This window comes from Haliotis rufescens, unplaced genomic scaffold (genome assembly GCF_023055435.1).
Source record: "Haliotis rufescens isolate VD_foot unplaced genomic scaffold, xgHalRufe1.0.p SCAF_28, whole genome shotgun sequence".
NCBI lineage: Eukaryota > Metazoa > Mollusca > Gastropoda > Lepetellida > Haliotidae > Haliotis > Haliotis rufescens.
Genome location: NW_025963979.1, coordinates 2,021,222 through 2,035,536, shown reverse-complemented (window position 1 = coordinate 2,035,536; position 14,315 = coordinate 2,021,222). Strand labels below are relative to the sequence as shown.

Here is a 14,315-nt window from a genome sequence, read left to right as displayed (position 1 = left end):
CGAGTAGCCCCTAATATATTGCCAATGTTATTAATAAATATTTTCATGAATCCTATTGTTTTGTTGTTACTGCACAAAATGCCTATCAAACAATGCAATTATTATAGTGAAAACCAAATCATTAGTGTGCATCCTTATCTATCACAAAAGTTCAAATAAAAGATACTCAGAAACTTGCATGTGGCATGTTGATACATGTACTCCCTTTTCTGGGTCAGGGGGCATACAAGGTCAAACGGATTAAATAATATGCCAATATATTGTGATTTCATATTAGTGGTGATTACTGATACTATGTTGTGATTTGTGTTTTTTATGTATGTGACAGGCAAAATATTTATATTTATTGTAATTTTTTAGTAACAAAAGATTATCAGCAGACTACCCCAGTCCGTGGCATAACATCTGGTGACCTTTGCACTTCGTGAAATATTGCAATCAGATTTCACAATCTTTATGTTTGTGGGGTTTTTTTGTAATCATTTTAAATGGAAAATGACAAATGAATATTCTTCGATTGAGAAGATTGTCAACTCCCTCCAAGGCCGATATATGCAGGCAATGAGAACTTTGTTGATATTAAAATAGCAATAAGTTATACTGAGGTCGGGCAAAGCGCACCATGTTTTATTTTCATACATCTGCTAGCATCATGACACAGGATTTGTATTTTTGTATATCGTAAATATTCAACTAAAACACTTGAAATCAGGATTGGTGAATATTTATGAGTCATTAATTGTTTCCTGCAAATTTCATAACATGACACATTAGATTAACCCGAATGTTTATATTTCTGCAACCTGACATGATGACCTTGACAATTAAGTTGTTTTTCTGCATTGTGTTTGGACAATAAATTAACTGAAATGGTTCTAATTATACCATTGCCAAAACAAAAATCAAATTTATTCTCATTTAACTTATCCTGCATTACTCCTTAATGCATCTAGAGCATGTTCTTGACAGAAAGAAGAGCTGTGTGAGGTCTTGCTGAAGAAGAAGTTGCTTCAACTAGCTACACACAGCTCCCATGTGACCACGGAAGTGATGATGTCACGGGTCAGCACATTACTGCTGTCACTCACAGACCTGTGTTTTTGAACTCTCTCATAAACTAATTCAACCCTTGTGTGCTTGATATCTTTGGTGATTTCTCTTTTGACCATATTGTGCCTCCAGTTTGTATCTTCATATATTTCATATGATTTACGCCATAGCATAATTATTTGACACCTGGTGGTGTGATTTTCACCACAGTAATCTCAGGTGTTCTGTTGTTTCAAGTAGCTTACTTACTTACTTACTTATATTGGAGATTTTACATGCGCTTTCCGACTGCAGCGTATTTCGCACACGGGTCCAAGCCATTTCATGTGTTTCCGAAAAGGGGAGAAAGTTGTTTGGCAATCCAGTAGGGGTGTTTTAGTGGTTGCTTATATAAAATTTTGGAAATTTTTAGATTTGGAAAAAATGCCAAGAGGGTTTGGGGGGCGAACTAAGGGAGCTGAGTATGGAAGTTTGTTAGATTGATTATGTGGTTTGGTTTTGGTAGTTTATTGGGGTTTTAAATGCGATTTATTAGTCCTGTTTTGATTAAGTATACAACTAAGGCTTTGAATTTTTCAATTTTATTTTGTGGATTTAGGATTGCTTCTAGAGTAAGAGCCTTATTTAAATTTAGGGTGGTTTGTAGTGTAGTTCGGTGTGTTAGGTAGTGGGTGCAGTGTATGTGTGCGTGTTCTGGGGTTTCTTGTTGTTTGCAATGTGAGCAGGTTCCTGTTGCGTGTTTTCTTATTATTTTGAGGTGGTTATTTAGGTTGGTATGTCCTGTTTGGAGTTTAGTGATTACTCTGTTGGTTTTTTGGGAACCTTTTTGATTTGGCTATTTGAGTTTTGATATAGGTTATGCCATTTTTTGGTGATTTTTTGTTTGTTGACACTTTTAATTTCTGATTTGGAGATGGGTAGGTTTAAGCTTATTTCTGGGATTTTAAGGGATAGTTTAGCTGCTTTATCGGCGTTTCCATTGCCGTATATTCCTACGTGGGCGGGGATCCAAATGAATACTATTTGTTTGCCTGCCTTAGTTAAATCATTTGAGCTTTTTAGTATTTGATTTATTAGTTCAGGGCAGTTTTGGGTGTTTTTATTTTGGAGGGCTTGTAGTCCACTGAGCGAGTCGGTAAGTATTAGGATTTTTTGTTGTTTTTTAGATTGTTGATTATGAAGGGCTGAGGCCATGCCCATTAGTTCGGCAGTGAAAGTAGCAATCTTGAATATTTTACATGGCCACACAATCTCGTGACTTGCGTTCTGTGTTCTTGTGTGTTTCCTGGTACTTCATCATTGAAGTATTCTTGCAATTATATTGTTTACTAAAGTGGTGTTGTTTTAGACTTCAAGATCAGGAAACTACAATAAGCCATCAACATCAAAAGACTTCAGCCCTCAATCAACCGTGACCAAGGCTATTACATATCCCCGGCGTACCATCAACTCATCAAAGACCCCAATCAGCCATAATCCCGTTGTTTATATTACTGGCTTCATCCTTTGTTTATGGCACTGACCCACCGATGATTGTCATCCCTACCCCTTGTGTGTACATAACAGGCTTTTCTACTCCAGTATAACAATATCTACTCTACTGTATAAACATTGCCTCCTTCTTGTATATATACTTGCCAACCACACTCTTTAAATCACTTCCTTGATAACAGTGTTAGAACCTACTCGAAACGTCGCTCCTAATTGTATTAAAGAAGTTGTTCATCCTTAAATACTTATGCCTATCAAAGAAGTTGTTTTACATGTTCTCGTAAACTTTTTTTTCATAAACTACATGGCTGGGAAAAAAGATTATAGCATACATAATGGGGCGGGGACGCATTGTGATTACACTCTGCTTCATTGCAGATAACATGCCATCTTGTAGCAAGTGCCGATGAAACAATCGGCCTGGGATCCCCATCCCCTACGCCTAAGTTATATGTCTCCATGCTCCTAGTCTACAAAATGTAAAGACTGATACCCGCTTTCCCCCCACAGCTTTTTCCAAGTATCCCATAAATGAAAGACCCAGCCGGCCTGTAAACACAAGCCCAAAATGTCTGATGTTTATGAGCCTGCTACCCCCCGACCACGTCGCCTGTCACCCCGGTTTCAACACCTGCACACACTGGTGTCGTCGACAGCCCTGTTGTCCCCCACCTCCATCGTCATCTCCACCTGGGCACCGATGCTGACTGCAACAATGTCTGTGTACTCAGCTGCCAATCATGTGGATACCAGTCAGAATCAGGGGGCTCCTTTGGATAAGGAGGACACTATTTGGTCCGACTCTACCTCCATCCCTCAAGGACATGATCACGGCGCTTGATGAGGACTTTACAAGCACTCCCTCCTTCAAGGTGCCTAAATACAAGAAGGAAGACTTTCCCGTCCACTCCTTCCAGCTTGCAGATTCTGCCAACACGCTCAATGAAGACCTACATCGCCAGACAGGCTCGAACCGAGGGACCTCCTTCGTCAAGCATGGTCATCTGCCTCACTCTTTAAATGCCAAGTCTTCAAGACTCACTCCCGGGTATCAGCCTTTGCCAGAGACGAGACCACCCTCAAGGCCCTAGCTCACGTCTCCCAGTGCGCTTTCTTCAAGCCATCATGACAGACACCTATTTGGCTCTATCTCACTGGAAGCATGCTTCAACAAGCTCAGATCTCTATATCCACATACAAAATCACAGTAGTATGGTGCCCTCGCAACCTGGGGACGACCCACTCCCCCTCCCTATTACGGCAGACAGTCCGCCTCTTCCATCTGATCTATCAGCTCGACATCCAGTTTCAGATCCAACACATCCCAGGTTGTAGCAACATCCTTCCAGGTGCCTTCTCCAGACCAGACAGGGTGGCCCCCACAGAGTGAACATCCGGACACCTTCGCTTTTGTCTGTCAACACCTCAGCGATCCCCAAATCGACCTGTTTGCTACCAGCCAGAACTACTAGGTCCGGACCTTCATCTCTCCGTCCGGTGCCGGTTTCACAAGCATTGGCAGTTGATACCTTCAGCGCACCCTGGGAAGGACTCAAAGCCAATGCTTTTCCAAAGCCAGTGCTCCTTCCCAGGGCCCTTAAAAAAACCATATCGACCTGGAAGCTTAGATTGTGCCAGCGAGATGCTGCTTAGTGGACCACAGAGAAATGTCCTCCACCAAACCCCTCAAATTTCCAGACTGGCCAAACCTGCTGATCCACCCTCACAGCAGGTGAAGCCATCCAGATAGGTTACATCTTTACGCCTGGTCCATCTACAAAGACCTCTAAGTGCACAGAACTTCTACCAGGTGCCTTTATAATGACAAGTAGCACTTCCTTGAGAGTTTCTGCGAGTGGAAACACCAGGATCCTGTCACCCCACTGCTTGGCAGAATTTCTTCTGTTCCTGCACCACAAGTGTTATCTGAAGGGCAGCACCATCACGACCAACCTAGTGGCCCTTAACTCCATCTTGGCAGTTCCGGAAGATCGAAATATTACAAAGATTCCGGAACTCCAGGTGCTGTTAGGCTCCTGTCGTCTGTAAGACCAGAAGACTTGGCCTGGTATCTGAACGTGGTCTTACTTTGAACCACTCCACTCGGCGTCGTACTACAACCTCACCCGAAGACAGTTTCCCTCTAGTCTCTGGCAACAGCGACACGAGTGAGCAAACTACATGCTGTAGACATCACCCTTGTGAGATGTGAGCACAGAGCACATGGAGCTGTTCAGCTTGGGCCGTGCTCTGACTTTATAGCCAAGAATCAACTCCCAGGACAGACGGATAGATCCTTCACCACCCCTTCCCTATTTTCGATTAAAGATTGAAGATGAACAGGAACTTCTGCTATGTCCAGTGAAGGTGCTGCGATGCTTCATTCAACACATCATCGCCTCTTCATCACTGTGTCTCCAACATCGCAGGTAGAAGTCAGCCGTAACACGATCGCCCTGTGGCTTCACACTATCATTCTTCAGGCATTAAGGAGTAATGCAAGAATAAGTATACAAATATTAAAAAATATCTAGATTTTACAAGCTCAGGTAAGTTCAAGAATATGAACAAATTTTGTGTTGGCTTTGGTCTTAACCTTAGTATGATTGAAAACATTAGGATATTTTTATATGGTAATGTGTAATTTTCTGACAGGAATAAATGAGCAAAATATTTCTTCAATTGCTCGGCCCCTTATTTCATGAAGCATCAACTGTTTGAAATTGTCCACCCTCTTTACAGCACCTTATGCCAAAACAATTCAGTATGCTAAAGTTAAAAATGAAATGTCTCATCAATATCTGAAGCTTTGAACCCATTTCTTATTTTTTACAGGCTTTGAGCTGGGCTACTCCATGACTAACCCAAATGCCCTTGTTATTTGGGAGGCTCAGTTTGGAGATTTCTCCAACAACGCCCAGTGTATCATTGACCAGTTCATCTCCAGTGGCCAGGCCAAGTGGGTGCGACAGAGTGGCATTGTTCTTCTCCTACCACATGGCTATGAAGGAATGGTCAGTAGATTTAGTACCAGCATTGTAGCTTTTATTCCACACTGTTACCTCTTTACAAAGTTTATCAAGTTTTAGCACAGACATGCAAAGACACAATTATAGCAAATTCCTTGTCTCTTCATTCCCATAACACAGAACCAAAATGTGCCTTTCCACCAGGGGGCGCTGTACTCCAGGTCACTCAGATTTACCTCTTTACGAACCCTCCTCACCTTCCAAACACTGCAAGCTTTGTGCCTCCCCGGTGCTTAAACAAGACTTTAGTTGCACTTCACTGGTGCATAAACAGTTCCAAGTAAAAATTGTCTCCATCGCAGTTGTGGCCATACTCTGTGCCCTTGACACCATTGAAGTTGCAGCCAACAATGCAGGTCTGTCAAAATGACACCACAAACTGGTCGTTTACACCTTTATAGCATAAACGCTCTGGGCTGATATGCTATGCAATCCTGGTATTGCCGAAGTTGTAGAGGTGGCCCTGGTTGTTCTTTCACATAAGTGAAGTAGCCGTTTGAATCTGTCCTGTGCTCTAGTTGTGATACGTGGTAGACAAAATCTGGGAAGGTTATCCAGTGTGTCTCATAAGGGTTCCAAAGTCTTGTAATTGTGCTTGGTTCTACTTGGAAAAACCTGGCTATTACTTACAGCTGAAGATGATTCTCCTGTTTGCAGTCGGCCGATTGCGTTGTTGCGTTGGCTTCCGTCAGTTGTGGCATTTTTTCCCTGTTCACTTGCTGTAAGATTGTGATGGCAAGAAAATGATTTTTTTTTAGCCCAACAATTGGTGTTGCACGTGCATGTCATGTTGGTGTTTTGACGCTATTCCTATCTTTTAACCAAATTTCTGCAGGCACTCATTCTTTCCACACAATCAATCACAATCCATGCAGAAATGACCAGTTGATTATTTTTAAAAGTATTTTTGAAATTTTTTACCAAATTGTTTTGAGATCTTATTTGCTAGAAACACAAGGTGTGGAAAGCTGAAATTTTGTGTGAAGGATAACAGAAAATTCATTATTAGCATTCATGGTCAGTGCTGGAGACAATATTGCAAAAATAAGGTATTTTTTCTCCTTTTTCCAAGAATGTATTGACCAGTTTTGCTATAACTAACTACTGATCTTTATTTACATAATCAGGTGGAACTATCACACAATTATTTCTTCAGGTGAGCTTCAGAGCATTGTGGCTCCTGATTCCTGTTCAGAACATACTATCTCAGCGTCTTTCTAGTATACTGTTTGTGTGCAATGTGGTTCCATGTCACTTCTGTTGTTTGCAGGGCCCAGAACACTCAAGTGCCAGACTGGAGCGTTTCCTGCAGATGAGCAATGATGACCCTGATTATTTCCCGGTCAGTACCTATCCACCCACACTTTCCTCCACCCACAGTCTACACCTTGACCCTGAACCCAGTCATGTGGTGTACTCACCTCCACCCACAGTCTACACCTGACTATTTCCTGGTCAGTACCCACCCTCCCACACTTGACCCCTGTAACCCAGTCATGTGGTGTACTTACCTCCACCCACAGTCTACACCTGACTATTTCCTGGTCAGTACCCACCCTCCCACACTTGACCCCTGTAACCCAGTCATGTGGTGTACTTACCTCCACCCACAGTCTACATCTGACTACTTCCTGGTCAGTGACCACCCTCCCACACTTGACCCCTGCAACCCAGTCATGTCATGTGGTGTACTTACCTCAACCCACAGTCTACATCTGACTATTTCCTGGTCGGTACCCACCCTCCCACACTTGACCCCTGTAACCCAGTCATGTCATGTGGTGTACTTACCTCCACCCACAGCCTACACCTGACTATTTCCTGGTCAGTACCCACCCTTCCACACTTGACCCCTGTAACCCAGTCATGTGGTGTACTTACCTCCACCCACAGTGTACACCTGACTATTTCCTGGTCAGTACCCACCCTCCCACACTTGACCCCTGCAACCCAGTCATGTCATGTGGTGTACTTACCTCCACCCACAGTCTACATCTGACTATTTCCTGGTCAGTACCCACCCTCCCACACTTGACCCCTGTAACCCAGTCATGTCATGTGGTGTACTTACCTCAACCCACAGTCTACACCTGTCTATTTCCTGGTCAGTACCCACCCTCCCACACTTGACCCCTGTAACCCAGTCATGTCATGTGGTGTACTTACCTCCACCCACAGCCTACACCTGGTAGTTACAACAATTGTATTGCTAACAAAGAAACATTACCTTTTGCCAACCTTCATATATATATGAGTGGTCTGTATTTCCTACGAATAGTTGTTTATGATTATAGAAATAAGTCTACGAAGACATATGTAAATTTTAGAACTGTAACTTCATGCATATATAATGCAGTATTGTACAACAGTTGTTGTTTTTTAAAACATATTGTAGCTCACCTGAATGAATGTCAGGACCTTTTTTTCCATTGTCAGTCTTCTATCTTAAACATCTCCTCAGAAACCACTTGACCAGTTAAGCTCAAACTTCACATGCTTTTTCCCACAATGATGACGCCCTAATTTGTTCCAGGGGTACAAATTCATTTTTAATATGGCCTCCAAAGTCCAAGGCATCCATATTGTGAAAAACTATTCATAATGATAATGAGGCCAACACAGACAATAAATTGTTGAAATAGGTGGGACTTCAGTAGGGATTTGAAGGTGGCCATACTATTTTTTAAATGAAATGACATTTGGTACATGTGTAGTAAGTAGTGTGTCTCAACACATATGTTCCATTTTTTTATATTTTGAATTTGGACCTTAATTTGACCTTAACACTTTGAGCACACTGCAAGATGAAACTTCTTTTGACCTTTACTTAGCCATTTATCTGACTACATAAGCAGGTGAGTTGCAGCTCCACTGGCGCTATTTTACGGTTTTGGTTTCATAGAACTGTCTTAAAATGTTATTGCTTTGAAATCCCAGTGTAGAATTACGTTGTTGTCGTTGCTGCATTACACATGAACTAGTAGTATGCTTTGCATGTATGAGTTCACCAGACATTGACTGTGGACTTTCTTACTGTGAACAGCCAGAGGGCCCAAACTTTGAGATCCAGCAGTCCCACGAGACCAATTGGTTTGTGTGTAACTTCACCACACCTGCAAATTTCTTCCATGCCATGAGGAGACAGATTGCCCTACCCTTCAGGAAGCCGGTAAATCTTGATATATTACACCATTTTACCCACACAACCTGTTTGAGAGTTAGAATTATTACTATAATTCAGAACAAGTAGTAACTGAGATAACTTGTCTATGTAAGAACTTCAGTTCTTGTTACTGACACTATTATTGGGGAAATAATTTCTTGGTTAATATTCCAGGGATATGTTATAAGCTGTAGCAGTATCACAAGGGGTATATGTAGTAAAAAAATCAAAATTAGTTCTCAGGCCATGTCTTTTAGAAAAATAGTGCAGGCATGTGGGCACGTTCTTGTTTTGTTTGTCCAATCAAATTTGTTGCCAAGTAAACAGTAGTGTACAATTAATTTGGGAAACTGCCTCCCTACATAAATGTAGTTCTTGAGTAAAATCCTAATAAATTTGTCTCTTCTTCCTATTTGAAGCAGCTTGTGGTGATTACCATGGTAACTCTTCAGACTCTTAACTATTGTAAATCACAGAACTCAACTTCATTAAATCTTCATGTTATCCAATATAGGCTATCAAGAGCATTCAAAAAAATCTTCTATATTTACAAACCAATTCACCAGCACTTTGCAATTACCCTAGCTCTATTAGATGTTATCCATAAATCCTGCATTTTGGCTGTCACACGATAAAATCTTCAGATTTTCAGCAGTCCTCTTCACTGTCAACTATACATAATAGTTGTGCAAGTAGTAGTATCTTGCTATCCTGACCTTTTGCGCATGCGCAAGGCAGGGAAACCTCACTTCTTTCCTCTGTGTGGTAGCAGAAACATCATGAAACTGAATTCCATAAATACATTTCATTTCCAATGTTGCTTGCTGCATACAAAACGTTGTCACATGTTATACAATCAATAAAGAAGTTGGCCAGAGAAGTTTAGATGTCGGTGACATCTGGCGAGAAGAAAACTTAGATTAGACACCTGGTAAACATGCGCTGCCTGTGTATGCTGTAAGATAACAGGAGACCCGCTCAATGCGTGTTGAATATGTAGTGTCTTGGTGTACTGAGGATTCCAGGTGTGCCCAGTGCTTATCTCTCTCATCTGAGAGGGAGCCAGGAGTAAGGAGTCAAAAAGCAACTGTCCAAGTTGTCATCACCCAGTCCAGTTCCTAAAGGGTAACAAAAGAAACTATAGGACCCCTAAGAAATTACAACTGTCTGATGCTCCCTCCCAGACCAAGTCCACATTTCAACTCTTTCTCTTTGTTGGGAGACCGCTCAAAATCCAACAAGAGGAGATGAGCGCTGTGTGCAACCAACAGCTGGACAGTATCTCTTCGGAAATGGTGGCATTAAAGTTGTGAGGTCCTCCATTATGAGGTCCTGTATTTCCCATTTTATTGAACTCTTAACAAGATGTTACTTTTTCAATTACTTTTAACCCAATTTAAGTATGGGCCCATGCATAATGTTTCGTTTCCTTTTTGCTATCATGTTGCCAAGCCTTCTGACAAACACTCCCTGTGTCGGGGTCAATATCTGGTGAACTGATTTGTGAATTATAAGATTTCTGATGACTTTTGCAACACGTCTACCTATGGAGGTCACTAAAGGCTGAATTCTCAACAGGGGGATGTTGTTCTATTCTTCATGAAGGGCACTTTCAAGTTGTGTACATTTTGTAAAAGGTGGCTGGCTTCCTGACTCATGATGACACTAATGGATCCCACAAGTGCTCAATTGGTCCAAACTTCTTGCTGACCATGTTTAAGTGTCGATCGCATTCCGGCGCAAATGGTCAAACACTGCGTGACTTCTTTGAGCCCTTGTGTTGTTTTTCATAAATACTGGCCGTAAAAAAGGGATGATTGTGTAAATGTTGGATTATACTGTTTTCAAGGACCCGGTTGAGGTAATATTGGCCATTTAGGTTTCCTCGAACTGTTATCAAATGCACTTTACAGTCAAGGACACACAACCCCAAACCATGACAGAACGACCACCAAAGGGCACTGTGGTTTCTGGCCGATCTGGCTCCACTTGTGTCACTTACGTCTCAAAGGGTCCTTCGTCACCAACGTGTCATTAGTGACATTTTCAGAGAAAACTATTCAGGATAACCAGACAGTGATAGATGAGCACCCATTAGTGGGCCAGGGTTCTGACTGGCCTAGCTCAATACCAGGCTCTAATATCATGAACACAATTCTCTGAACATATGCTGAACTGCAAAAGAAACTTCCAAGTTTAATGTTAATGGCAAAAAAAGTGACATAAATATGGATGTAATGGGTCACCAAAATGTATTTTTACATACGACCATGGTACAAAGCCCCAATGCGTTCAGAGGTTCATCAGTTAGACTCAGAGGTCGCAAGGCGCCTGGATGCAGCCCGTTGCCAATTTTGACGCCTGACACAATGATTATGCATTTGTTGAGACGAACATGGACCAAAGGATACTGTCTTGTGTCGGGAATCTACAGTGTTAGCGTTGGGCGTCTCAACGTGCTTGATTCCTGTGCAACCTTTCGAGTTGAGTTGATTGGTTCAACTGTGTCATATGGCCCTGTGACGCAGGGGTACCATTATGCAGATGGCTGTTTCAATGAATGCTCGTTCCACCCGTGACGAACAGGTCTGGTTGTTGATGAAATATAGTGATAGCTAAATAGACAGTTTTTTTCTTCATGCACCGATTGTCTTTAAATGTAATATCCAGTTATGTATGACTGTTTAATAATCTCATACCAACTTTGACTGGAGTAGGTCCGATAGTTTTTCAGATATTGTAGTAAACGTCAGTACCTTAAATTACCTTCCAGACTATAATCCTCATGGTGCTGGCAGTCAGCTGGCATTGTGAGATGATTGTCTTTCCAACAGCATCTAAAGTCAACAAATCGAAAAGATCTATGCACTGCCTAGCCATTAATAAAAGTGCTGGTTTTGTAAGTTTCCTACTTTTCTATATTTATCGTACATGTAGTATAAAAGCACCCGAATGTGGCAAACATACTCAAGTAAGCGCCCTTGTTTCAAATCCAAATGTCCATTAATTCATATCATTGGAATGTACATATCCTATCAATGATAGACCTGTGACATTTATGTCGAAGTACACTTTGAGAATTGACCTTGATTTATACTTACCGAAAGAAAATCCTGATGAAATTGTCTGTGTTTTTGACATGTAAACAAATTTGACAGAAGTTCATGATATGTTCATATGCAGGACTGTTTCAAAGATTATGTTACAGTACGAATGACCGTTTGAATTTATAGCTTGATAAAAGCCTAGTTACGTCCATATAGGTTTCAGTGTCTATTCTCTTTCAATAAAGCTCTCAATGCAACTGTCGAACCCAGTTGACAGGCGCATAGTCGAAGAACATCGCCAAATGAAACTCGCTATAACTGTTTAATTAGTAGGCTTTGCATATATTTAAAGTTACATATGGTATGCATAAATGCTCAGCTTACAAACTATCAAAACTTTCAGTAGTTTATTTACCTCAAAAAGATAACATCTTGAGTTAAGAAAGTATTGGTCAAATTAATCGGCACAGAACGGCCATAGTTGATTTTGGCACTTAACGTAGAGGGCATGCAGTCCGATATTTTCTGAAACCCGGAATCACGTACTGCATGACACACTTCGAAGCAAAATATGCAAAAGTTGGTAAGTTATCATCAAAAAGATTCTGAAATAGATTCAAATTCAAAAGAAAATACATAATTTACTATTTTTCGTCAACTGTTTACTATTTATTGACCTGGATAGCAGTCTTCACTCCTATTTATTTCATATTCATTCGTGATTGCTGCCTGTGCGTAACATCAAATTTGTAAGTCTAAATCCGAAACCGTAAAGGATTCCATGCTCTGATTTGAAAATTATTTTCTGAAAACAACTGCAACGGAGAGCGATATAACAAATTGATATGCCATAATAATAACAACATAATGTTGTTATTGGCCTGTCATTGCAATAAGCAATAAGGACAATTTAGAATATTAAAGATTGTTTTTAAAACGTTTACTACTTCTCCCCCAACCTTCAGAACGGATGAAACTAGGTACACAACAACTGGATGAATGTAGAGCCTATGTACCCAAGTAAACTAAACTAAATATGTATGATTATATTTATTTTTTCATGTTTATTGCAAACAAAGAGCTGAACATTATGATACTAACGGGATCGGGTGGTCAGGCTCGCTGACTTGGTTGATGCATGTCATCGATCCCAATTGCGTGGATTGATGCTCATGATGTCAATCACTGGATTGTCTGGTCCAGACTGGATTATTTACAGACCGCTATCATATAGCTGGAATATTGCTGAGTGCAGCGTTAAACTACAAACAAACAAACATTATGATAAAACATTTCATCAAGATTGAGAAGATATACCAAGGCATATATATATATATGGAGGCAATGTTAACTTTGTTGATATAAAATAGCAATAAGTTATGCCGAGGTCAGGTGAAGCGTGCCATATTTGATTTTCAAACGTCTGCTAGCATCATGACATGGTATTTGTATTTTCATATATCGTAAATATTCAACCCAAACACTTGAAATTAAGACTGGTTAAAATTTATGAGGGGGACTTTATGAGTCACTAATTGTTTCCTGCAAATTTTATAACATGACACGTTGGATTAACACGAATGTTAATGTATTTCTGCAACTGACATGATGATAGTAGTATGTAGTTATCTATCAGGAATAAATGTGCAAAATGTTTCTTCAATTGGCCCTTGTTTAATGAAGCGCCGACCTGTTTGAAATCGTCCACCCTCCTTACATCGCCTTATGCTAAGGCAATTCAGCAGGCTAAAGGTAAAAATACAACTTCGGGGTATTTGACATCGGACATTTTCAAAAGAAAAAAATGAAAAAGATCTCTGAACAGCCCTAACAATACTCAAATTGACATTATTTCTTAATAATTATACAAGATTAAATTAACATACTACCACCAAAAAGTAAGTACACATAGATTCATTGAAAATCACTGAATCGTTTTCAGAAGCAGCAAATCTATTCAACAAACCTACTTTCGATCTCTCGTAACTTGGGTGCCATATGTCATACAAACATTGCTTTGTTTGTGCAATCGAGCGCCTCCGTGTTGTAGTGGTAGAGCGTCCGCCCAGATAGCGGAAGGTCCAGGGTTTGATCCCCGGCCGCATCATACCAAAAGATGGTACTTGTTGTTACCCTGTCTGGCTCTCGGCATTAAGGGGCTAAAACAAGGACTGGTCAGCTCGGAGTCAGTATACTGTGTCTGAGTGAGGTATTCATGTTAAACTGCGGCATGGTATCTCAGTGTGCTGGCACTATAAATCGGCATCAGTCCGAACTAGTACAAGCGCATGCACGCACGCACACACACACACACACACACACACATGCACGTCGTTATACTGTTTATGTGCTAAAAAATCTGAAAAATTTGTTTCACTCTGGCCACAAGAAAACATACATCCTCGTCTCAGCTTGAATGTCGCTTGAATTGCTATATTTTGCTACGCAGTTGCTATATTTTGCTACGCAGTTGCTATATTTTGCTAAGCAAGTTTTAGCAACTGCGTAGCAAAATATAGCAACTGCTTAGCATGA

At 40.8% G+C, this 14,315-nt stretch overlaps 1 protein-coding gene across 2 annotated transcripts in view; it reads left to right on the top strand.

The window, feature by feature from the left end:
- LOC124117939 (2-oxoglutarate dehydrogenase, mitochondrial-like) overlaps positions 1–14,315 on the top strand; it is a 110,555-nt gene that overhangs the window by 81,329 nt on the left and 14,911 nt on the right. For both annotated transcript variants that reach the window (XM_046479954.2, XM_046479953.2), the window contains exons 15-17: positions 5,377–5,555; positions 6,841–6,912; positions 8,614–8,739. In XM_046479954.2, coding sequence (XP_046335910.2) covers positions 5,377–5,555; positions 6,841–6,912; positions 8,614–8,739 — 377 coding nt within the window. The remainder of the gene's footprint in view (positions 1–5,376; positions 5,556–6,840; positions 6,913–8,613; positions 8,740–14,315) is intronic.